Below are 21850 nucleotides of genomic sequence, written 5' to 3'. Positions count from 1 at the left end.
GAGTGAAAAAACTGGAGTGAGAGCGGCGCTAATGCATTCGTTCTTCGATCTCATCTTCCCATTTGCTCTCTCTCCCACGCTCTCTCAGCTACTTTTGCTTATGATGTGCAAGGTGGTCCGCTAGCTCTACAGCACTACTGAGAGCGCTATGACGTCATGTTTGCTGTTGTAGTAAGCAAAGTAAATGTAGCGGTATAAGTGTAGAGTGGCGGCCCTAGCTGCGTTTCATGTTGTGGTTCTATGCGATTGCCGCTGTCGCTGCGCTGTCTGTGGCAGTGACTGAGGCCGCTGGCAGAATCAGAAGCTGAAGCAGCAGCAGAGGCGTTGAGTATGAAAATTAATTCAAGCGAATTCCAGGTGTGCATTTGACATCCACCTGACAGGCATATTGGGCCACTTTTGTCACATTATAAACAATTCATTTGCAATTTGATTGCAGTCATTGGGATTGGATTGTGTATTGAACAAAGACACGGCATTAAGTGGCAATCGATGGATATGGAGCTGTGCAAATGCAGATGGAGATTGACAGGGTAATTACGCTATGGGCGTTATATCTGGGGTGGCTTTGGTCTAGCAATCACAGACATGGGGGCTATTCCGTAATTAAATTGAATATCCAAAGCACTTGTTGCACTTATTAAATATTTAGCACTAGCATTTGTCTTCTGTTTTGTCTTTATCCCTGATGCCAATCCAAAAACTGTCAACATTTCTATCGCTTTAAGTTTGCACAGTTTCAGAACTCTGCTCTGTAGGGACATCTTTCCATCCCAGCCTCCCTCGCTGCCAAGAACTGCAATGAAAACCACAATTTTGATTAGAAAATTGCACAAAGTTCTGGTTCCCGTTGTGCTGGCTTGCATAGCAATCCAAAGGGCCCCAAGTGCCCCTCATGCCCCACCTAATTGACGGTTAGCTACTGCGCTGGCTGACTTTTATCTAACCCTTACTTTTACCCTTTACCTATACCCAACCTTTACCCTTTTGTCTTGGCCAGCACAAACCACCGAAACACGTGCTAAATTGTTTGCACTTTACCTTTTGTTCCTCAGCCTTCAGCCTTCACTCTTCATCCTTCTTCCTTGTTCCTTGCACCTTGTATTTTCTTTATCAGCTGGCTCCACCGCCCACCACAGCCCAGCCCACACAAAAGCCAAGTCTAACGCTGTAACGCTGTAAGTGTAATTTGCAGTTCAATTACCTCACTAATATGGCATGTCGATATGGTCGCCGCGGTGGTCTCGGGGCGACAGTCTCCCCCACTGTCATTGGCCTTCGGGCTCCTCATATGCTCTGCCCACGCATGTAACTCGAATTCGTTAATTATTTTGACAGTCGGACGGTCATGTCGACAGCGGTAGGCGAAAGGGGGCCTGACGAAGACTGATTACTCTCTCTCCAGAGAGCGGTTATGATTCCAAATGGCAGATCTAATACCAGGCCTACTCTTTGGCATCCCCAAAATGTGGGTAAACTTTCCGAATGGCCGAAACCAACGTTCGCTGTAGGACAAACCGCACGACAAAGTTGACCGACCCTCATCAATGTCCCGGTCCCGGTGACCGACGAAGTTACCGACTCGAGAAGTCCTGTTGTGGCCACACATGAAACTTGCATGACTCTCTCTGTCCTTCCGGCTCTTCTTCTTCCGCCGCGCCTCCTACTGCTTCGAGGCAGTAAGCCAATGTAACTGTAATTTGTGTGGCAGCCACAGCCACAGCACAGCACAGCGCCCAGTCATTTTGGCCAGCCACTGATTATGCTATCCCGAAATGGACATGATGTCAAATTGCCGGAGACACATGTACCAGGGTACGGCGTACATAATTTACGGAACACACACAAACAACTGTGACAACCCAGTGAGAGAGAAAGTGGGATTTTGAGTGGGATACATGCCAAAAACAGGGCGGGGTTAGATATATATTAATTCAATTCACTTAAGATCTATTTACACGCGCGTGCCAGTCGGAGGCACCAGCGGCACCGGCAGCAGCATCTCCACCAGCAGCCAGCCCAGGAGTAGGGCATAGGCCACAACGGTCCAGAGCAGCCGCCGACGCCGCCACTATATGATCGTGGTCTTCTCCTTCTCTTCGTTATCATCTTTGTAATTATTATTATTACTGAGGAAATCGCGACGCAGGGCATTCCAATTGGGCGCCGGATGATCCTTGAGAAGGCTCCAGTTGGGCGAATGCACATCCGGCGACAGCCAGTTGAAGTCCGCCACATCCGTGTAGTTATTCTGGGATTTGTTCAGTCCAGAAGCGGAATAGTCGGCCTCTAGTTCCGGGTAGTCGTAGTTGAACTCCCCAATCTCGATTTTCTTGCAATCCTCGATGATGGCCCGACAGGTGACATGGAGATAGATGCGTGTGGAATGGGAGGAATGCAGGCGCAGCTGCTGACAGGCAATGGCCACGGTGCAGCGATCCAGTTGCTCGGCAAAGAAGGAACGTGCCACGGGCCCACACAGCAGGGTGCACTGACTGGCCTTGGAGACCTGCACAGAGCCGGGATGACCCTGCAGCTCCACCAGACATTGACTTAAGTTGGAAATGGTTATATCCTGGCCATTGACTTCGTCTGCGCTCAGTACAATATGAGCATTCCTGCGATTGGCAATGGTCCAGGTGAAGTTGCTGCCGCTCTGCTCCTTCTTTGGTGTCTTCTTGTCCTGTGGTTCGCCATCGACGACCACCGGCAACGGCTTTTGCTTGGGAGCCGTCTTCTTGCCGCTGAAACCAAACTTCTTTTTGGGCATTAGCCGCTGACGGGCCTCATCGTTGCTGCTGGTTAGGGCGTTTAGCATATTCTGACAAGACTTGATTTTGAAATCCGAAAGAAACATCGTCGATGCGGTTAGATAACGCTGCAGTTCCTGTATCTGGAGAGTAATCTCTGGCAGCCGCTTGCTGAGATCGGGTAGCGGTGCATCCCCACTGTTCATGTCCAGCATGAGGATGCTCTTCTCTATGTCGTAGGCACGCTGGCCAAACGTCTGAGCAAAGAAGTCCACGCCCTCGTTCTGGATCGTCTCTTTTGAGCGCTGCTCCAACTTTACATCCAAATAGTTTTTCCTGTCCTTGTTGCGCTTGTTAATGCGATCCAGTATGAGATCCTTGCGGGCGCCGGTATCCCCATCCACGGAGTCCTCCATTCTATTGCTTATCTGCAATGGAAGTAGTGTTAAAAATCAATTTATATCCCAAACTTCTTTCAAAGAGATGAATCACAACGCAGTTGTTGCTGTGTTTCAGTGTTGTTGGGGCTGCGCAGCTGCAGCAAAAATCGACAAAATCTTTGCTCTTCTTTCTCGGTCAGTCACTCTTTTCAGGTTTTTGGGTATTGCCATATCAAAATGGTGTAATATTTGTGCAGTTTATTAACCTTTTTAGTCTTTCTTTTTGCTTAATTTTCCAATTAAAAAAAGAACAACAAACGAGCGGGGGTGTCAGCTGTAACCGAAGAAGCACTAAAAAATACCCCAGCCATAGTACAGCAGCTAACACTAATAATAACCAGTGTGACCGCGGTATAGCCAGTATATCAAAATATACCATCTCATTTTAAAAATATACCGTTAATATACTGACGAATTAAAGTTCTATTATACATATTCCTCGATTTTGATATTCCGTCGAATATTATTAGCTAGATAGAACATTTTGCAATGCCCACATAGTTTTATACAATTGATGAATCAATTTTGTACTTGACTGGCCCATTCTTAATACTTGCTTTTATTTTATTTCTATATACCGCTGAAAATGAAATTTAATAGTTCGATAAATTTTGATAAATACCACAGCCATACCACAGTGTAATGTTAAAGTAAGTACATGTATAATGTTAATGTTAAGTGTCGAATGTTAATGTTAAAGATAGAGCGCGGTTGCAAAATTTCAAATAGCCCGCGAAATTCAAACCAAATCAATTCCTTTCACATTCTATGAAAATGTCTTGCTATACTCAAAAACTCTCAAAAATTTCGTGGCTTCCTTCAGTTTTTTATTTTATTTTAAATCAAAACTACAGGCAACAGATTGAAGTTTTTTTTTGTTTTTTGAAGCGGTCTTTGAGTGGGGTTTATTTTTGAGGTGGTTGTGGGTTCTGGAGTGGGGGTGTCTGCGAGTGGTTGGCGTCTACTCGTGAATTGCTTACAATTGGGCTTACAATTATGAATTTTAACATATTTACAATTGAATTTTCGTTAAATACATAAACATAATATGTAAAGTTAGGTATAGTATATATATATATATATATATATATATATGAATATAAAGAGTATATATAGATAGTTGTGTGTGTGTGCTTGAATGTGTGCCCTATATTGCATGCAAATGTACTAAACAGCATTTGTACTTTTAACTTTCGTTAATTAGCAACATTTTCAACACTTAAGTACTAGAAAAACTATTAAATACATCTTGATTTCGTTTGTTCTTTCTCACTGCTCGTTCCTTCCTTGGTTGCTATTTCTTTCTGTTTTGATCTGAGTTTGGCTCGTCTTCTCTTGTTTTGTTGTTGGTTATTTTCTTTTATAAGGCACCTGGACACATTCCTGAATATAATGTGCGTTTCATATGATAGCGTTATTTAATTTTTAAACAAATTAAAATCTATTGACTACACAACGAATTGATATAAACACGAAAATTCGTTACGGAATTAGTACTCCAACGGAGGGTAAGGTATCAAATTCTATAATTCATATGACCAGCAAATGACTAAAAATCATCATCGAAAATGATTGGATGATGAGCGAATCAATAAAAACATTCTACATCAATAAAAGTACGTTTTTTCGGAAATGTTTCTCTGCTTCTTTCAGCACGAAATCAATCGTAGGTCCCCCAATCCTTATATAGATCATGAGAGCTCGCCAATGGGTGCATTCTGCAGCCACAGATCGTGAATGAAATTGTACAAGTTATCGCTGACGGAAACCTGGGAAACGACAATAAAATCATTATAAATTACACAACATTTGATGGGTTTTTGCCTCACCTTGTAGGGCGTTGGGTTCAGCGTACGCTTGTGATCATTCCTCAGCGTCTTCAATGAGATTTGCACCTTTTCGCGCACCTGCTCGAGAGTCGGCAACTGCTGGCATATCTTGCCCGACTTCCAGTACACCTTGTACAGCGACTCCACGTGCGAGGGTATGACATAGGCGCGCTTTGACTCCTGGAACGGATGACGACACAGCACCTTCTGGCCCACAGCTGGTGGGGGTTCCGAGACCTTCTGCAGCAGATCAATGAGTGCATGTCCATCGGCACTGTACAAACGATAGGCATTCTTATTCCCCGGCATGGTGACCTTCTCCACATCCTGGCTCAGCTTGATCCTGGGCTGGCCATTGATCTCCACCAGCTTGTAGACACAGCCCAAGGCAGGCTGACGCTGACAGGTCACTGGGAAAGAGACGAAACCACTCAAATCTGATCAAATAGGTTTGCTTTGAAAGGACTCACCCAAATGCGTGCCTATGCCAAAGCAATCAATCTTATGTCCTTGCTCATTTAGGCTCAAGATAGTATCCTCGTTAATGTCATTGGAGGCCACAATAGTCAGCTTATTGAACCATGGCACCTTGAAGCGCTCGGCCACCTTCTCGAAGGTCTCTCGCGCCAAACAGCTGAGATATGCCAAGTCTCCCGAATCAATCCTTATGCCCAGTGCATGATAGCCCAAATCGTTGAGGGCCAAAGCCACGGCACTAAAATTCAGCAGACCGCTCCTATGGAAAAAGCAAGAAAACACCGAGAAATTGGATTAAAAAGGATGCCTATAAATGCCATCAAGTGCTGCTGGGCTTTGGTTCTTAATTCAACAAAAATATCTTTCTCTTTAAGTATTTCGTTTGCCACTAAATTGAAAGCGAAAGTTTATACAAAAATATATATTTTAAGGTGGAGGGTGTAGCTCTATAAACGTGATGGAACCACATTGGGTTCTCTTTGGATTTTGCAAGTGCCTCTAGGGAAAACCATTTCCTGTGTTGGAATTTTCATTGTATTTTGGCTCATTTTAGAGAGCAGCACAAAATGTTGAATATTCTTATTTTTTTCTTTTGTTCATTAAGCCATGCAGTGTGCTCTCTCGGACGCTTTCTTTCAACTATTTACAGGTAAAAAATACTAAAGAAAAATTGTTGAAAAATATTTAAAGGATTTCTCTTCGAAATTTCTTCAAGGGTTCCATAGGCATAATGGTTCTAACATAAAAGACAACGAATTTATCCAAGTCAAAAAATAATGGGAATCATTTTCGATGTAAACAGAAAATAAATGAATTTGGTTCCCACAAAATGTTAAAGAAATCGAACAAAATGTTTTTTGCGGAGAGTTGTTTCAGGACAAAGGACAAGTTCTAGTATCACAGGGTTAGGCGGAGGTCTATGACAGCATTAGGGTGATTCAGTGTGTGTTTTTAAAATTGTTTCCCAACAAAGTGCATAAAACAATTGGTAATTCTTTAACGTATTCCTTAAATTCGTCAAATTTTTTAAAGTTTGATCTTTAAGTGCACGATTTACAAGAAGATGTATACAAAAAATCTCAGGGTTATTGTGTATTAGGTATCCTAATGTCGCGACACGTGTGCCTCAATCTAAACGTTAAGATTGTTTTTTTACAATACTGTTTAGAAATATGGCTTTCAGCAATGTTTTTTTTTAGTTTTTTATAAAACATTTACTATTTAAGATCTTTTTAAATATTTTACATTACAATTTGCTTGATTTTGCAATTGATTTTCTAGTAAAAAATATGCCAAAATATTTTTTCAAGTATTTTTAAAATTTTTCCTGCATTATTTTTTTTTTGCCATCTTAAGACTCTTTTGAAATTGTTTTATGCACCTTTGGGTTAAATGTAGGCTCTAAAATCATATATTTATGCATCGAACACATGGTATATGGTTTTTGGTGGCTTTTGTGGGTGAGCGGAGGGGGGGATAATGCCATATGAGATCATAGTGTAATTATTTGTTGTGTTGGTTGTTTCTGTACGAGTAACTTTGAAGACGTGTGTTTTACATACCTCTGCCAAAATAGTGCCGGAAGTCATTTTGTTTACTATGTTAGAATAGGAAATTCTTTTGCTATGTTTCAAATTTTGTATTCATGGGGTTTTTTCTGATTCGTTTTCACATAATGTTTTATTAGAGGGGAGGCACATTTATTAAACATTCGGGACGATCAAAAAATAAAAAGCCATACGTAACGAAAGTGAGTTAAAATGAATGTTAAAAAGGTAAATATGGGTTAAAATGATAAAGGGAATAGGAACAGAAAAATGTTGAAAGGCAAGAGTACACAAAAATTAGTGAAAAAATATATAATTAGAGCCGGAAAGGAAGCATTGAAAGGTAATGGTCAAAAACTTACTTCAAATGAAAGCAGAAAGAATAGATTAAAAGAGTAGAAGCGTAAAAAAAGGCGAAAGTTCAAAGAGAAGTACAAAAACGGAAGAAACTTCACCTGTTTTTCTGCATTTATCTTTAGCGTTTTTCCAATTTTCCCAATTATACGAGGACTTAAGGACCAATGTAACACCATTAAAAGTAGCAGGACACACACATAGACATACAATATATATGTATTTGCATGTATATGGATGGCTTGTAATTTTACAAATTTAATAGCAATAATTTAGGATAGTTTTCAATGGATGTTTTTTGATGATTTTTAGTGGCGAAGGAAGGGGGGAATCATGCAGCACCCAAGACCATAGGAAAAAACCACCCAAAACAAAAAGAGATCTAGAATAAAAGCTTAAGTTAAACAAATAGCAGTGGAAATTATTTATAAAATAATGTACATGATTCATATGAATAGAAATGTTTCGGGTTAGGTTATTTCAAAAGTTTCGGTTTTCTTTTCTTTTTTGTTGCCTATTTTAAAATTCGTTTTTGTTTCTGGGGGGGGGGAGGACATTTACCTGAATGACTTCTCGACATATTTTGGTAGGTATGCCGTCCCATTGGACGTTGTTCTTGTTAACGTTGTGGCTGTTGCTGTAGCAGTTGTTGTTGTTTCAGCTGTTTTTGTTGTTGTGCTGAGATTCGTATCGTATATTGTATCTTTAACGGGCGATCTACTACTACCAACACCACCACTACCACCGTTCTGTGAAGCAGTACCATTCTGATGGCATTTGTGATTGTGTGTCTTGTGTTTATTGGCTGATGACTGGCTCTTGCCATTCGTTATTGGCTGTCTCTGTTTTTGGCCATTTACAGTGTGGCTCTGCGGCTTTGACGGACTGCCGCTTTTGCCGTCTTTTTTTGATTTGATATCATTTTGGGTACTCGATAGAAGATCTTGTGTAAGTTGTTCTGTTTCTCGGCTGTTGGATAATACTTGTTGTTGTTATTATTACCAATACAAAATCAAAGCAAAATTAATGAACAGAAAATGCATTTTTGGGGGGCAGGAGAATATGATCATTAAACAACTGAAGGATGAATTTAAGTATTCAAAAAGTTACAGGAGTTTTAACTAATTTCCGCTGTTTTATATAGTTACTCATTGGGTTGTTGTAGTTGGGTGCACGTCTCAAAAGTTTCAAGTTATACAAATACAAAAAAGATCAAATCTAGGACTCAAAAACAACACGTAGGAAAAGGGAAGGTTCAAGGGATGGAGGAGAGTTCTAAGGAGAGGAATGATCACAAAAAGGAGCGTAATACCCCTATTCCACTAACGCACATTCGTTGAATGATTAGGAAGGACAAATTTCACACAAGCGAACGGCTACATTCGTTACCGTTGAATGCGCTGCTAGTGGAACTGTGGTATTTGGGAGAGTCCTTAAAGGAATAATGGCAGTATGATATTCAGAAAAGTTCTAGGGACAGCAAGGAACACAATCAGGAGTCTCACAAAGAGGGGAAAAAAGGGTTCCAAACACACAAAAAACATAATAAAAGACACAACAAAAAATACAACAAAAACCCGACGTTCCGAGAGAATCTGCCTAAAAGCGAAATACCTCTTAACATCGTACGTATCGACAAGTGCCATAAATCCATCCGGAAATGCAATGGCATATGAGACCATTGCAGCCAGTTCTCCCTCACTGGACTCCTCCGTGGAGACATCCAAGACATGGGACAACATCCCACGATGCCTGACTGCATGCTCCAACAGATCCTCCATCACACCTAAAAGAGAAGACATATATAAAGCTGTTTCTTTCTTTTATTCAAAGACGGGTTACACTCACCCGTTTGCTTGTGCTTGAGAAGACGCGTCTTGAGCTCTCCAATGCTGCTGAAGCTCGTGATGTATGCATGGGCATGGGTGCCCTTAACGGGGATGTTGAAGAGTTTGCCTGCGAGCACATTGGAGGTGCCATCAAAGCCACCTAAAGGGAGGAAGGGAACAGTATTATTGTATCGTATGGAACACATTAAGGAACCAAAATATTATAGAATACGATTTCAGAAGACTTTTCCCTGAAATAAACTCTGAAAAACCCTGAAACCTCTTTGTTGCCCCAATTTCTGACATCATACGTCTTAATATCCGCCTCAATCCATTAACTACAACAATGTTTCCCTCAAACGTTTCAATTTGAAAGCCTGCCTAACCCATTCTTTCGGAAGCCTTGACAAGAACCTTGACGCCAACTGGACGCCGCGTGAGTCACGCGCACGCGAACCCATCGATTGTTTGGATAAACCCTATCACCCTCACCCCCACACGAGCGCCCCCCAGCTAGCCTCCAACAATAATTTGGAACGCATTAAAAAGTTGGAGCGTTGCTTGCCAAACAAAAAGATTGAAGCGGAACCCAGAAGTTACGATGTGTGAGCGCCAATTGAAAGGAGCCCCTGCTCGATGGAGGTACCTGCCAGAGACCTGGCACCGATTTCCCCAGTGCATGGACACCCCACACGGATCTCCCACATAACATTCTTTATCATGGGCGATGGGCATTGCGTGTGCCACCCACTTTTAGGGATTTCTTTACAGCCTTTGGGGCGCACATTTAGTTTAACACATAAACAAGAGTTCTTGAACTTTGTCCCACTAGAGGAGAGATGTATTGTAGGTGGAATGGAATGGAATGGAAGGAAAGGACGGAGGCCTTGGGCTGGGAGGAGGAGCCTTGGTTCTAGGAGAATCCTTGGCAGGGTAGTGGTAGGAGGTTGATGCCTAGGCTTCTGACAGTGACACGTGCTTTGCATGCATGCACATCATAAAAACTCAGGCACAAAACAATATGAAAAGCGGTGTTTTTCTTCTGTTAGTCACCCATACCCACAGAAAACGATCAATGCGGGAGATTTAGGGAATAGTCGCGGGTTTGCAATACCCCTTAAAATTATTATAAGTTATATGGATTCTATTACAATTTTGCATTTTACTATTAAGCAGTACAATATGATTTAAACCTGGTAAAAGATATATCATCTGGAGAGGAATCCTAATATTCCTATTCCTGAAATGGCATATATTTGCATTTAATAAAACCCTTTTCTACGCTCCTATGACAACCATTTAGTATCATTTAAAACCACAAACAATGCGAGTCGGTAACGTTGGTTTTAATTATCAAAAGATGTCAAACAAGTTTGTGGTTTCGATAACCGTTTCACGACTAAGAATATACTACAAAGATATAACTTCAAGGCGTTCAAAGGCATACATGAAATTTGTTTCATTCAGATAATTAAATTTACAGGATTTCCAGATAAAAGTCTGATGTTTACAACGTATAAAACCATGTACAACCAAGATAACTTAATAACTAAAAGACTACTCAAAATATTTCCCCCAACATCAACAAATATTCAATGTTTCCTATAAAAATTAGCACTTCACAACTTTGAAAATCCCTCCTTTTGCAGCTAACAAACTTCCCAAAAAACCCATACAACCACTACTTCCATGGAATTGCCAAAATAAAATCATTTTTGGAAGTGACTATGACTCCGCGTTGATTCCATCCTTCCTTTGCCCATTTCTCCCCCCCATTCCTCTTAATTGATAATGAGCTGTCTGCATGCAATTTGGCAATGCCAAAAAATGTATGTTTATATCGCACACGGATGACCTTACTTGTCACGGCGCTGGCGAAGAGAGCAGTAGGAGGATGAGGCGTGCGAAAGTTGCAGCTATTTTTTATGATATATATTGTTTGATTTTGTATAGTACCTGTGTAGGAATATTTCGATGCGGATAGGCCCCCGTCGGGCCCCTGGGCACGACGCAGTCCAAATTCCAATAGGTTGACATGTTTGCCGGCTACCATGCGATACCTGGCTGCATTTGTGGCCATTAAACTGTTATTGTGAGGGGTAATATATTATTAAAAATACACCAAGTACAAGCGATATATACGATACAATACCTAGCATAGTTGACTAGAGTTAGGAGTGTGGTCTCCAGGATCTGTACAATGATCAGGGGTCCCTCAATCTTAATGATGGGCACACTGTGGAACAAAAGGATGTCATTAGAATTTGTTTAGCCACATGAATCGTGTAAATTGTTGTTTGTTTCTTGAGTTATCTCTTCGACTATGATCTTTATTATGTATGCTTAGAGATGTGCTATATCTCAGCTCTTAATATTCATAATCTTTTGGGCTATAATGAAAATTGAGATAGTATTTCTTGTTGTTCTAAGAATAACTCAAGGTTGTACTTAAATACATAAAATAAAACTTTTTTTTAGTCCTGTTCCTTTGTTGATTCGCTGCACAAATTTCCCCTAAGCGAATGGACACATGCCATTCACGTGTGAACGTCGCATAAAACATACCATCATTTCCGCAAATGATGATAGTACTGTTTATTTTGCCATTCCAAACCTCTATAGAGGTCAAAACTCACCGTGGAAATGCCACAGTGCCCTCATCAATGGCATACAAGGTGACCTCCCGCGCTGTTAGATTGCCCAAGTACTCGAAAAACTCATTCTCAATGCCCTCGGGCAGTGTTTGCTTGAGGTATTCAATATCTGAAAGTAACAAAAATATTGATTAAAGCCATATTGATATATATATATATAGTAGATGCAGTACTTACCGCTTTGGGAATAGTGGAAGCTATCCAGGAATTTGAGGCACTCCTCTAGGCCAGCGAATATGGTGAATTCACCATGGAATGGATTGTTTCGAAAGAATAGATCGAATACCGCCTGATCGTCGATCTTATCCGATTTCCAGTATGCGTATGCCATTGTTATTTGATATAAATCTGCAAATATGTACAAGTAATCCAATAAAAGTCTAGACATTGATGTATGTTGGCCTTTGATATATATGTAACCTCAACTCAACCGTTTATGTGGTGGCAAGCAAACTCTAACCTAATTGGCCAAAGGCGATAAGATAAGCGGGAAAAAGTCCAATGGCAAATACGAAATGAACCAAATGCAAATTCTTATCTAAGTGCAAAGACCTACAGATCGTGCATTGTATTTGCTCGCCTACATTGTTTTCCATGTGTCTGTGTTTGTATCTCTGTCTATAAATACAAGTATTTGGCTATATATATGTATGCACATATATATCGTACTCGTAGTAGCATCGCAACGCGCGGGGCTATATAAATGTCAATCCGCTTGAGTTCTTTTGGAACGAGTTTCAAATATAAAAAGCGAGATTTTATGCGATTGGTACTAGCAGTATAAATTTAGGTATACCTATTTTTCAGACACTAATATGGTTTTTAATTGGGAGATATTTCACATTTCTTCCTCTATGCTGCTTCCTCTAACATACTCTATGCTGGTATATACGTCGGATCTTATCCCATTATCAGCCATATATTCCATAGCATCAACAAAACAACAAATATTCATTGTATCCTACCAAAAATCGAATTGTTTTGTATACCATTTAGTTATATATCATCATCTGATAAGATGGTACGAAGAGGAATCAAGACTTAAATAAGGCTAAAATGGTATTTCTATATCTCTATTTGTCTTTCTACGGATATTTGATGATCATGTTTTACATATGTCGTTTTTTACTTACAGTCATACATATCTGGCTATTATATACAACATTTTTGGGTAGTCATCCCGATATTTTACTCATATATTGTAACCTTAATAGAAGTCGTGAGCCGAACGAGCCTCCTAGTTCTTATATGTATTATATCACAAAAATACCCCACTAATATCATTCAATCTCAATTTCCTATTCCCGCCAAAAAAAAAAAACAAACATAAGCACCTTTAAACCCCGAGAAAACCCAATCTACACCGAGAAAACCCAATCTACAGATAAAGTATCGATTCAGCGCCAAAATTTCAATTTCCACTTACCGGTTAGCAATGGCTGGACAACGCCATTCTGATTCATTCGTCCGCGATCCATAAACTGGCCGCCCGCATTGCAGCTCAATTCACGGTCATTCATTTTGTCGCCGATCCGATCTGCTGTTCCGATGGATGATATTTCTGTGTGTTCTGTGGTGGCTATATCGTAGATCTCTATTTATCGTTCACACGCGACTCGTACTCGTATATGGTATATGGTAGCCACGAATGTGCCAAATAAACAAACTAATTAATTTGCTTAGTTTTGTTTTGTTTTATATTCTCTACCGAATGCCGTTGAACTTTTGTCGGATATCTGTAAAGGCAGCAAAATTGGTATTTGTTTGTATCGTTTACAATTGCGTTTGTTCAATTATATCGTTGTAATTGTAAATTGCTGACGATGATATTGCCTCTTGATGACGTAACCGATTAGGGGTCGCCACTGGAGCACCCAATGTCCGCCTGTCGTTTGTGTTGAAATAATTTAGCATAAGAATGCAATAGAAATTATATGGGAAGGTTATTACGAGTAGGGGGGACGGACTACCCTGGATAGTAGAATATATTCGTTGTGGATTGCACTTCTACTATTATGGAGGGTTCTTTTAATTCTCACTGGAAAATGCAATCCGAAAAAAAATCTTTTGTTTTTCAAATTTGTAATTTTAATTCTATCCGAAAATAATGATTTTTGTCATATTGGTAGATAATAACATCATAAATCACTCTCCCAAAAAAGAGAATTCTATCTTAAGAATTTCGTACACCACAACTTTTTCTAAATTTAGTTTCTAAGTTTTTCTACATTTTTGATCTGTTAGTAGATGGCTTTTCATTAAATTAAGTTCCTTAGCTCTTATAATACCATAGATTCAGTTTGATATACAGACAAACTCTATAGAGAGAGCACACAAGCCAACAAACCCCTGCACTCTACGATTGCAGGGTACCAAAATACAACGCAAAAATAAAACACCAAATCAGTGAAACATTGGAAACGATTATGAAATACAAATTAGCATACGAGAAGCGAAAGAGGCGGCAAGCGGCCAAAGAAATATGTATAGATAGACGCGTCTTATCAATTGGCTAATCACGATATTATTGTATTCAGGCACTGGGTCAGACGGCCGGCTGTCAGGTTGATAACGCGGGCGAATCGACTAACGTTGATCACTTTTTTTAGATTTGTCGGATGTGTCTCACGGAACGAAAGCTTGGCGCAAAACTTTTCCGCTGAGCGTTTGGGGCTCAACTGAGCAAAAAAGCTGCGACGCAAGCGAGTTAACTGCGAGTCGGTGCACAGTGGGTGTCGCTACCCCAAAAGCATTCAATAAATCAAACCAATAGATTGAACGTTTTGGTCAAGGCACACGGAAAAATACTTGCATGTTTTTGGAATAAATTTCCTTCTTGTGATGAAAGCGATTTTACTTTTGGTTGGTTTATATTTAAATATGGGCCAATTATCACATGAATGATGTCTTGGTTTTCTTTGACAAAGGCCCCACTGTCCGTCGGCAGCGACGCGAGCAGCAACAACGATTGAGCAGAGAGCGAGAGAGCACAAAGAAGAGAGCGATTGAGCGGGAGAGTGCAACAAACAGATGCAGTTATGATGCGCTAGCAGAGGGTATGATGTTTTAGTAACGCAGAACGAATGCACTGTGGACTTTATGAATATTCTTGACCAGCATCAACACCCAAGTCTTATCATATATAGATCACTATGCATATATACGTATGTATATGCATGGAAAATTTAATATAAATCAAATGACTATCAAAGCCACAATCGATCTGCGAGGGTATCAAGCTCTTCAGTCCTGTGTCTGTCTGTCTGTCTCTCTCTCTCTCTGCGGCCATTCTCTCTTGTTTTGATTGAATTGTTAGCGCGTAGAATTTGTTGATTGTCGGTTACCCCTGGCAGCCGGCAGAGGGCGGTGAGGGAGCCATAGAACTTTTTTGGGGTATTTTGTTTGTTTCAGCGGCTGCTGGTGGCTGCTGCTGGTGCCGCTCCCTGGCTTCTGCCTGCCCCCTGATGACGCTGCTCCTGCCACTGTCACTGCTCCTATTGCTGATTCTATTGATTACACACAACGTGTTGCTGCATGTTTTGTGGCCTGAAGGTTGTGTGAAGGTCGGAGACGCTACCAAAACGCTTCATTTCGCACGATTTACACAAACACAACACCGAGACACGCGCGCGCATATGCATTAGGAGGGTGTTTGAGGAGTCGAAGGCTTTTACTCCCAAAGTGGGCGTGGACCATGGATAGATGCTCTATGTATTTGCAAATGCAACACTCACTTTCGATTTTTGCGCACGTTTCAATACAACAATTTGTACAAATTCCAGCGGCTATTTCGGTTTTATTTGTATGCCACTTATTAATAGCACAGAACTTTGTAGCAGGTGGACCACAGAGGAAAGTGGCCGTTTCAAGTCGAGTTATTTCAAGGACAGGAAGTCAATGCACCAGGCAACCAGTATCGGACCAGTAGTATACGCCAATGTCCATTAATACACTTTTTTATTTCATTGAATAGACGGCAGCCTGGAGGCGCACGCTCCAGCTGATAAGAAATAGTGATGGTTCATGAACGAACTGAACTGGGTCGTGAGCTGCCAGTCGCGAGCAGTGCTGTAAAGGGCAAGATTTGAACTCATTTCAACGTAATTTTTGTACAAAAAACTTTTATTCGGCAACAGAATTATCCACCTCGGGCGGCCAGTCCAGATCAATGCCCACCACATCCAGGGCCTGTATATCTATGGGTTTGCCTATAATTGATGAGAACGAAGGCGTGGTCCTGCCGAATTCGCCGTGTACCAATTCTTTGATGTAAGTGCCCGCCTGGGTGACGATATCAATGACCAGCACCAGGGGATTGTCGCGTTGCAGTCGCGCCTTTACGCTGTAGATTGTGCGAGGTCGTGTGTGCAGCGGCCGACGATGCAGGACCCTTATGGGAGTCTTCTGTTGAATGTCAAAGCTCTCGGAGATCTGCAGTTTTTGAAGCATTTCCAACGTAGCGGGCTCTTTGAGGGCACACAATGCGCGATAATATTTGCGTTTCTGCTCCTCGCCCGTCTTGATGTTCATCGCCTGCTCACGGGGCACCACCTGGAGATTGAGTATGGATACTTTGCCAGATGTATCCACTGCCTGTTCCATGGCCAGGGCCTGCTCTCTTGTCAGTGTGCTTCTCCTGGAATTGGGTATCTCCAGAACAAAGGGACGACCCTTGCCCAGGCAACGCACATCCACATCCTCCCTTCCGCTGGACATGAAGGTGATCTTTGGCACGGTCTCTGTGAAATGCGGTCCCACACTCCGTATGATAATCTCCTCGATGCTGTCCTCCATCTGCCGCACTCCTTGCAGCAGCCATGGGGTGTGGGAGAGCTCGCGGCTCAGCTTCCGGTACCGGCCTGCCACACAGACCATGGGACCCTGAAGATCCACGGACTTGAGACTGAGGGACTCGTCCACAGCTGTGGGCGGAATGGGCAAATACTTCTCGAACGTCTCCGCCTTCACACGTGACGGCTGGTATTGCTTCTCCAGCAATCCACGGGAGATTTCAACGCGTCTCAATGCCTTGCCGGGAAAGGCCGCCCGATTCAGTTCCACCAGTTTGTCCACCTCTTCCTCCTCCACCTTGTGTCGCAGATCAATGCTGATCACCAGTCCATTGGCATCGTACTTCTTGTCCAGCTTTTTGCATATTATGGGATGTAGAATCAGCTTCACCGCCTCCTTGATGGGCACATCTGGCGGGGAATTGCTGTGAACAGTGGATCCAAACTTCCTCTGGAGGGCAAACCACATGGAGAGCTGTCGCAGCTGCAGGCTCATGGGCATTGTAATGGCCAAAACGATGCCCTCGCTATCATATTTGCCAAATTCCGAAGCGATGATGCCCTCGATCAGCTCCCGCTGAAAGTCCTCGGAGAAGATGCCCAAACAGGTTGAGCAGTGGCTTAGACGGGGCTTCTTGAGCGGCTGTTCGTCTGTGGAGATGACATTATCTTCATCCTCTACCTGATCTTCAGTCACTTTTACTCCCAGCTGTAGAAAAGTATACATTTGAAATATTGTCTTGCCAGTAATGCCTATTTTTACTCACCCGCTGGAGAGATTTGTGGATATCATTGTACTCGGAACCGCGTGCCCTAAGATAACGTAACTGACAAACCTTGCAGACGCCACAGGACATCAAATAGTCCACGAGTTCTTGGTTTTTCATTTTGATTTAAACAAAACGTGGAGTGCGTCCGGTGCCGCTAAAAGCACTATCAGCTGTCGGGCGATTCAAACGTTAGCCAACACTAAGCGCTGGTCGGTTCAAGAAAAACACGGAAAGAAATTGTTTTCATTGCCAATTTATTGGAATTTAAGGTGCGTGGCGAGTGAATTTATAAGAAAATCCTATAAAAGAACGAATTAAATGAGCAAATTCACTATTTAAGTCTAATTGCAAGCCAAAGTGTGCCTTCTATGAGCTTTGTTATGGTTACGTCACAGAAGGAACAGACAAAATCTCCATACTGACCCTCATGGATATGTTTTCCTTTAATACGCAGGCAACATGTCTCTGACGCCCTTCCTGCGCCTGCCCCTCACGGATCTGACCGGCTGTCTGATCAACCATCAGACCTACGACAAATGTGGAAAATTTGAAATGAAAATGATGGACTGCCTGGAGGCCTACGGCCTGGAGCGCGGCAAAAAGGAGTGCGCCGATCTCATTGCGGACTTCCAGGAGTGCGTGGGCATGAACAAGCAACTCATGCGTTTCCATGTGGGTTTTCTTACGTCTAAGAAGCAAGGAATTGCTTAAAACTTCATTTTAAATCTCTGTTTTAGGCCATGAGGAACGAGCGCTATAAGCAGTGGCTGTTGGGAGAGCGTAAGAAGGCTGAACTCTTTGCTGAGGCACCGCGCGTGGATGCCTATTAAGAAAGGGAGCAATTTCGTGTATAACTTCGTATGAATAGCCGCAAATTGTATAAAAAAAATAAATAAAATAAAACGAAATCTGTATCATCTGATTTGGACAGTCTGGCAACCCTCCCAATAGTTGAAGTGCTGTACGATGACGAATTCCAGAAATATTGAATTTTGACTCATTGAATAAAAAAATAATTAAATAATAATTGTTATAAAACTCTAATTCAATGCGAATTTTTTTATAATAGTTTAACAGAGAAAACTTGTAAAATAAATAATGGAAAATTAGTATCGCAGTCTGGCATCACTGGCTGACAGCAAATTGTCATCTCTAGTTGTTTTTTTGCCGAAAAAATTTCTGCCTTCTACGAATTTTGTAATATTTCTGTATAAAACCAAATAAAATGGGCACTAAACGACCCCACAACAGTGTGGTACCAGCCCAGGAGACAAAGCGCAGTAAAAATGATATAATAGCATATACAAATCGGGATAAAGCGCTCTTGGAATCGGTAAGCGTGGTGGAAAGAAGAAGCATCAGGATTTCCCTATGGAAATTTGTTAAATTTGTTATTTTTCAGGGTGTAAGAAGAACATCCAATCTGCAGGCACCCATAATGCAATTGGAGGGACATGAGGGAGAGATCTTTACGACAGAATTCCATCCGGAAGGAGAACTTTTGCTGTCATCTGGCTTCGATCGCCAGCTTTGTAAGAAAAACCCATCTAAAACCATGGGAAAAACACTACCAGTCAATTTTCATTTAATTTCCCAGACATTTGGCAAGTCTATGATGACTGTGAGAATGTAATGGCCATGTCCGGACACACTGGAGCCGTGATGGAAGCCCATTTTACCCCCGATGGCTCCCACATCTTCACCTGCTCCACAGACAAAACGCTGGCCATTTGGGATATAGTCACGGGCCAAAGATTGCGTCGTTTCAAGGGCCACACGAGCTTTGTGAACAGTGTCCAGGGCACGAGGAGGGGACAACAGCTGCTGTGCTCCGGCAGCGATGATCGGGGCATCAGGATTTGGGATGCCAGAAAAAAGCACGCCGTGCAGACCCTGGAGTCGCCATACCAGGTGACATCCGTGTGCTTTGGCGACACTGGAGAGCAGGTCATCACCGGCGGCATCGATAATGAGCTGAAGATCTGGGACATACGCAAGCAGGAGGTGTTGCACCATCTACGCGGACACACGGACACCATCACGGGGATGTCCCTCTCGCCCGAAGGTGACTTTATCCTCACCAACTCCATGGATAACACCTTGAGGGTGTGGGATGTGCGTCCCTATGCCCCGGGCGAACGGTGTGTGAAGGTCTTTCAGGGACATCAGCACAATTTCGAGAAGAATCTGTTGCGATGTGCTTGGGCCCCAGGCAGCGATAAGGTCTCCGCTGGCTCCGCTGATCGGCAGGTCTATATTTGGGATGTGAACACAAGGAGGATACTGTACAAGCTCCCTGGACATAATGGCAGTGTAAACGATGTCGACTTCAGCCCCAAAGAGCCGCTTATACTCTCCGCCTCCAGCGATAAGACTTTGTATCTGGGAGAGATTGAGGAATGACACTACTTCGGAGACATTTGATGATTAATAAACCTTATAATGTCGATTCTTTTGTTTTAATTGTATCACAAATAAGTTTTGTTTTGGATTTATCGTAGGGCTAAATAAATTATTTCGTTGTGTGCGCGCGGGCTCTGCCACCGTTTCACACCGGCAAAGCACTGGTTGAGGCGGAGACGCTGCTCTTGAAGAGCTGTCCAAAGAATTTCAAGCCAGTGGCTCCACCCGGCACCATGCCCAGGACCATGAATAGCAAGGCAATGATCTGGGCTACGGCAAAGAGCACTGTAAAGGCTGTACTTTTGGCCACCAGAGCGCAGTAGAGGGTCAGCACCAGGCAGGAGCTGTATGAGATCGATGAGAGCAGCCGCGGCTTGGAGAACATCTGCTTGAGGAAGGCCCCAAACCCAGAGAGAAAGCAGAAGGCCATGATAAAAAAGAGACTGCCTAATGTGTAAAGCAGGGCAAATTTCCGCGCCTTGAGGATCAGCACGGGAATGTAGAAGGTGGAGAGCGTCATGCAGAGTCCTCCCATACCCAGGCACGCCACGAAGCCAACAATACGCTGCAGGCGGGACTAAAAAGAAGAGGGTTACATTACACACTCTTTATATGCCATTTGCTGTAGGTTATAGACGGCTCACAAGCTTGGGGCAGCACGAGTCCTGTGTGTCCTTCAGCCAACTGTTGGCCTCCTGGGGCTCTGTCTGGCGCGAAAAGATGCCCCCCAGGCTGGGCACCTTCAGCTGTGGCATCTTTACATTGAAATTCTTCTTCTGATCGCTCTGCAGCAGCAGATATTCGTCCAAATCCTGTTTTAAATTGCTCATCGCGTGTCAAAAAACTTCTTCCAAAACAAAACAAAAGTGGGTTTCGGTGTGACGGCAGATATTTCTTACCCTCAGAAATATACCAAAAATATTACCGTAAATATACTGACGAATTATTCCAGTTCCATCATACATTTTCCTCGTTTTTGATATTCCCTCGAATATTATTAGCTAGATAGAACATTTTGCAATGCCCACATTGTTTTATACAATTGATGAATCAATTTTCTACTTAACTGGCTTATTCTAAATACTTGCTTTTATTTGATCTTGTCTAAAAATAGGTTTTAGTGAAATTGGTCAAACAAAAAAAAGGATTTACCAAAATAGGTCACACTAAAAAACAAAAGAGTATTGTCGTTCATATTGTTCAATTTTTATATTCCCTTGAATAATTCGGGCTAACTAAAAACCTTAGTTCTGCCCACATAATTTTAGGCCGTTGATGAATAAATTTTCATCAAGATTGGCTAGTTTTTAGTCCTTGCTTTTATTGTATTTTGACTAAAACAAGGCTTAAACAAAATAGTTAAACAAAAAAAAAAGTCGCAATGTTGCTGGTATTTGAAGTCATGATGCGTGTATAGGCCTTTGTATACTCTATTTCGTTATTAAATATGAAGACATATCAAGATAATAATAAGTATTTAATTAATAAAGCCCCTTGATCAGATTGATATGTTTTAAACATATTCATGGAAATTATTAGTTTCTTGTATATATGTATATATCTCCATCCTGATACCTATTCAATGAGCTTTAAAATGTCGTTGAAATAGGTTTAAAATAGAGACTAAAATTGGAGCTTGGGATGACAAACATTTTCGCAATCCTATAACATCCATTTCCCCCAGGGTGTGTGCATGGAATGGGACTCATTGTTGTCAACCGGTAATGACGACTAATTCCTGGTTATTCTTTCTTCCGTCGAATATTTTGCCCAGATAATTTTATATGATTGATGAATCAATTTTGATCAAGATTAACTACTTTTAAGTACTTCCATTTTATTATATTGTGTGTGCGCAACGAAATTTGTTTTGAGTTGCGCGCCTTGGCCGCAGAAAGAATGCTAGAGACTTAGTTAGATCTAGCTTTTCTTGAAACTGGGCTTTGACTACATATATATGTGCCAAGGCAATAGCTCATTGAAAACTCACCCACAATTGGGTGCACT

General features: G+C 41.9%; 7 protein-coding genes across 8 annotated transcripts in view; 2 read left to right on the top strand and 5 right to left on the bottom strand.

Moving 5' to 3' along the window:
• Positions 1-1883: 1883 nt before the first annotated feature.
• On the bottom strand, positions 1884-3506 carry Tbcc (Tubulin-binding cofactor C). Its single transcript, XM_001356447.4, has 2 exons — positions 3397-3506; positions 1884-3178 (listed from the first exon to the last, which is right to left on the bottom strand). The coding sequence occupies exon 2, from the start codon at positions 3164-3166 to the stop codon at positions 2072-2074; it is 1095 nt and encodes a 364-aa protein (XP_001356483.2). The 5' UTR covers positions 3167-3178; positions 3397-3506; the 3' UTR covers positions 1884-2071.
• A 489-nt stretch (positions 3507-3995) lies between these two features.
• On the bottom strand, positions 3996-13437 carry Naprt (nicotinate phosphoribosyltransferase). Of its 2 annotated transcripts, XM_033379926.1 has the most exons (11): positions 13307-13437; positions 12058-12228; positions 11863-11989; positions 11379-11462; positions 11183-11310; positions 9246-9386; positions 9012-9183; positions 7959-8366; positions 5490-5755; positions 5020-5429; positions 3996-4959 (listed from the first exon to the last, which is right to left on the bottom strand). In XM_033379926.1, the coding sequence occupies exons 1-11, from the start codon at positions 13398-13400 to the stop codon at positions 4882-4884; spliced, it is 2079 nt and encodes a 692-aa protein (XP_033235817.1). In that variant the 5' UTR covers positions 13401-13437; the 3' UTR covers positions 3996-4881. The 2 variants fall into 2 exon arrangements, with proteins under 2 accessions (XP_033235817.1, XP_033235818.1); XM_033379927.1 differs by lacking the exon at positions 7959-8366.
• Position 13438: 1 nt separating this feature from the next.
• Positions 13439-21850, bottom strand: part of Brd7-9 (Bromodomain containing 7/9) — a 35805-nt gene continuing 27393 nt past the window's right edge. The window contains exon 6 of the transcript XR_004469148.1: positions 13439-13616. The gene's annotated coding sequence lies outside the window, so the exon portion shown is untranslated. The remainder of the gene's footprint in view (positions 13617-21850) is intronic.
• Pus10 (Pseudouridine synthase 10) lies at positions 15982-17588 on the bottom strand. Its single transcript, XM_001356445.4, has 2 exons — positions 17438-17588; positions 15982-17379 (listed from the first exon to the last, which is right to left on the bottom strand). The coding sequence occupies exons 1-2, from the start codon at positions 17555-17557 to the stop codon at positions 16003-16005; spliced, it is 1497 nt and encodes a 498-aa protein (XP_001356481.3). The 5' UTR covers positions 17558-17588; the 3' UTR covers positions 15982-16002.
• On the top strand, positions 17571-18362 carry ND-15 (NADH dehydrogenase (ubiquinone) 15 kDa subunit). Its single transcript, XM_001356444.4, has 3 exons — positions 17571-17709; positions 17895-18112; positions 18178-18362. The coding sequence occupies exons 2-3, from the start codon at positions 17900-17902 to the stop codon at positions 18268-18270; spliced, it is 306 nt and encodes a 101-aa protein (XP_001356480.1). The 5' UTR covers positions 17571-17709; positions 17895-17899; the 3' UTR covers positions 18271-18362.
• LOC4817232 (U5 small nuclear ribonucleoprotein 40 kDa protein) lies at positions 18543-19889 on the top strand. The gene is made up of 3 exons (XM_001356443.4): positions 18543-18773; positions 18843-18972; positions 19038-19889. The coding sequence occupies exons 1-3, from the start codon at positions 18666-18668 to the stop codon at positions 19841-19843; spliced, it is 1044 nt and encodes a 347-aa protein (XP_001356479.1). The 5' UTR covers positions 18543-18665; the 3' UTR covers positions 19844-19889.
• Positions 19884-20746, bottom strand: LOC6902831 (vesicle transport protein SFT2C). The gene is made up of 2 exons (XM_002132531.3): positions 20488-20746; positions 19884-20420 (listed from the first exon to the last, which is right to left on the bottom strand). The coding sequence occupies exons 1-2, from the start codon at positions 20671-20673 to the stop codon at positions 19989-19991; spliced, it is 618 nt and encodes a 205-aa protein (XP_002132567.1). The 5' UTR covers positions 20674-20746; the 3' UTR covers positions 19884-19988.

The sequence above is a fragment of the Drosophila pseudoobscura genome, chromosome 4 (assembly GCF_009870125.1).
Source record: "Drosophila pseudoobscura strain MV-25-SWS-2005 chromosome 4, UCI_Dpse_MV25, whole genome shotgun sequence".
NCBI lineage: Eukaryota > Metazoa > Arthropoda > Insecta > Diptera > Drosophilidae > Drosophila > Drosophila pseudoobscura.
The sequence above is the reverse complement of the archived record's forward strand: the minus strand, read 5'-3'. Positions and strand labels throughout refer to the sequence as shown.

Bases quoted from the DNA above. Each gene is read 5' to 3' on its own strand.
- Pus10 (XM_001356445.4), bottom strand. From the start codon at position 17,557: ATGAAAAACCAAGAACTCGTGGACTATTTGATGTCCTGTGGCGTCTGC. The intron at 17,380-17,437 runs GTGAGTAAAAAT...ACTTTTCTACAG, and splicing joins TCCACAAATCTCTCCAGCGG to CTGGGAGTAAAAGTGACTGA.
- Naprt (XM_033379926.1), bottom strand. From the start codon at position 13,400: ATGAATGACCGTGAATTGAGCTGCAATGCGGGCGGCCAGTTTATGGAT. The intron at 11,463-11,862 runs GTGAGTTTTGAC...TTTGTTCCACAG, and splicing joins GGCACTGTGGCATTTCCACG to TGTGCCCATCATTAAGATTG. The intron at 5,430-5,489 runs GTGAGTCCTTTC...TCTCTTTCCCAG, and splicing joins TGGCATAGGCACGCATTTGG to TGACCTGTCAGCGTCAGCCT.
- LOC6902831 (XM_002132531.3), bottom strand. From the start codon at position 20,673: ATGAGCAATTTAAAACAGGATTTGGACGAATATCTGCTGCTGCAGAGC. The intron at 20,421-20,487 runs GTGAGCCGTCTA...TCTTCTTTTTAG, and splicing joins ACTCGTGCTGCCCCAAGCTT to TCCCGCCTGCAGCGTATTGT.
- Tbcc (XM_001356447.4), bottom strand. From the start codon at position 3,166: ATGGAGGACTCCGTGGATGGGGATACCGGCGCCCGCAAGGATCTCATA.
- LOC4817232 (XM_001356443.4), top strand. From the start codon at position 18,666: ATGGGCACTAAACGACCCCACAACAGTGTGGTACCAGCCCAGGAGACA. The intron at 18,774-18,842 runs GTAAGCGTGGTG...GTTATTTTTCAG, and splicing joins ATAAAGCGCTCTTGGAATCG to GGTGTAAGAAGAACATCCAA. The intron at 18,973-19,037 runs GTAAGAAAAACC...TTAATTTCCCAG, and splicing joins TGGCTTCGATCGCCAGCTTT to ACATTTGGCAAGTCTATGAT.
- ND-15 (XM_001356444.4), top strand. From the start codon at position 17,900: ATGTCTCTGACGCCCTTCCTGCGCCTGCCCCTCACGGATCTGACCGGC. The intron at 18,113-18,177 runs GTGGGTTTTCTT...TCTCTGTTTTAG, and splicing joins AGCAACTCATGCGTTTCCAT to GCCATGAGGAACGAGCGCTA.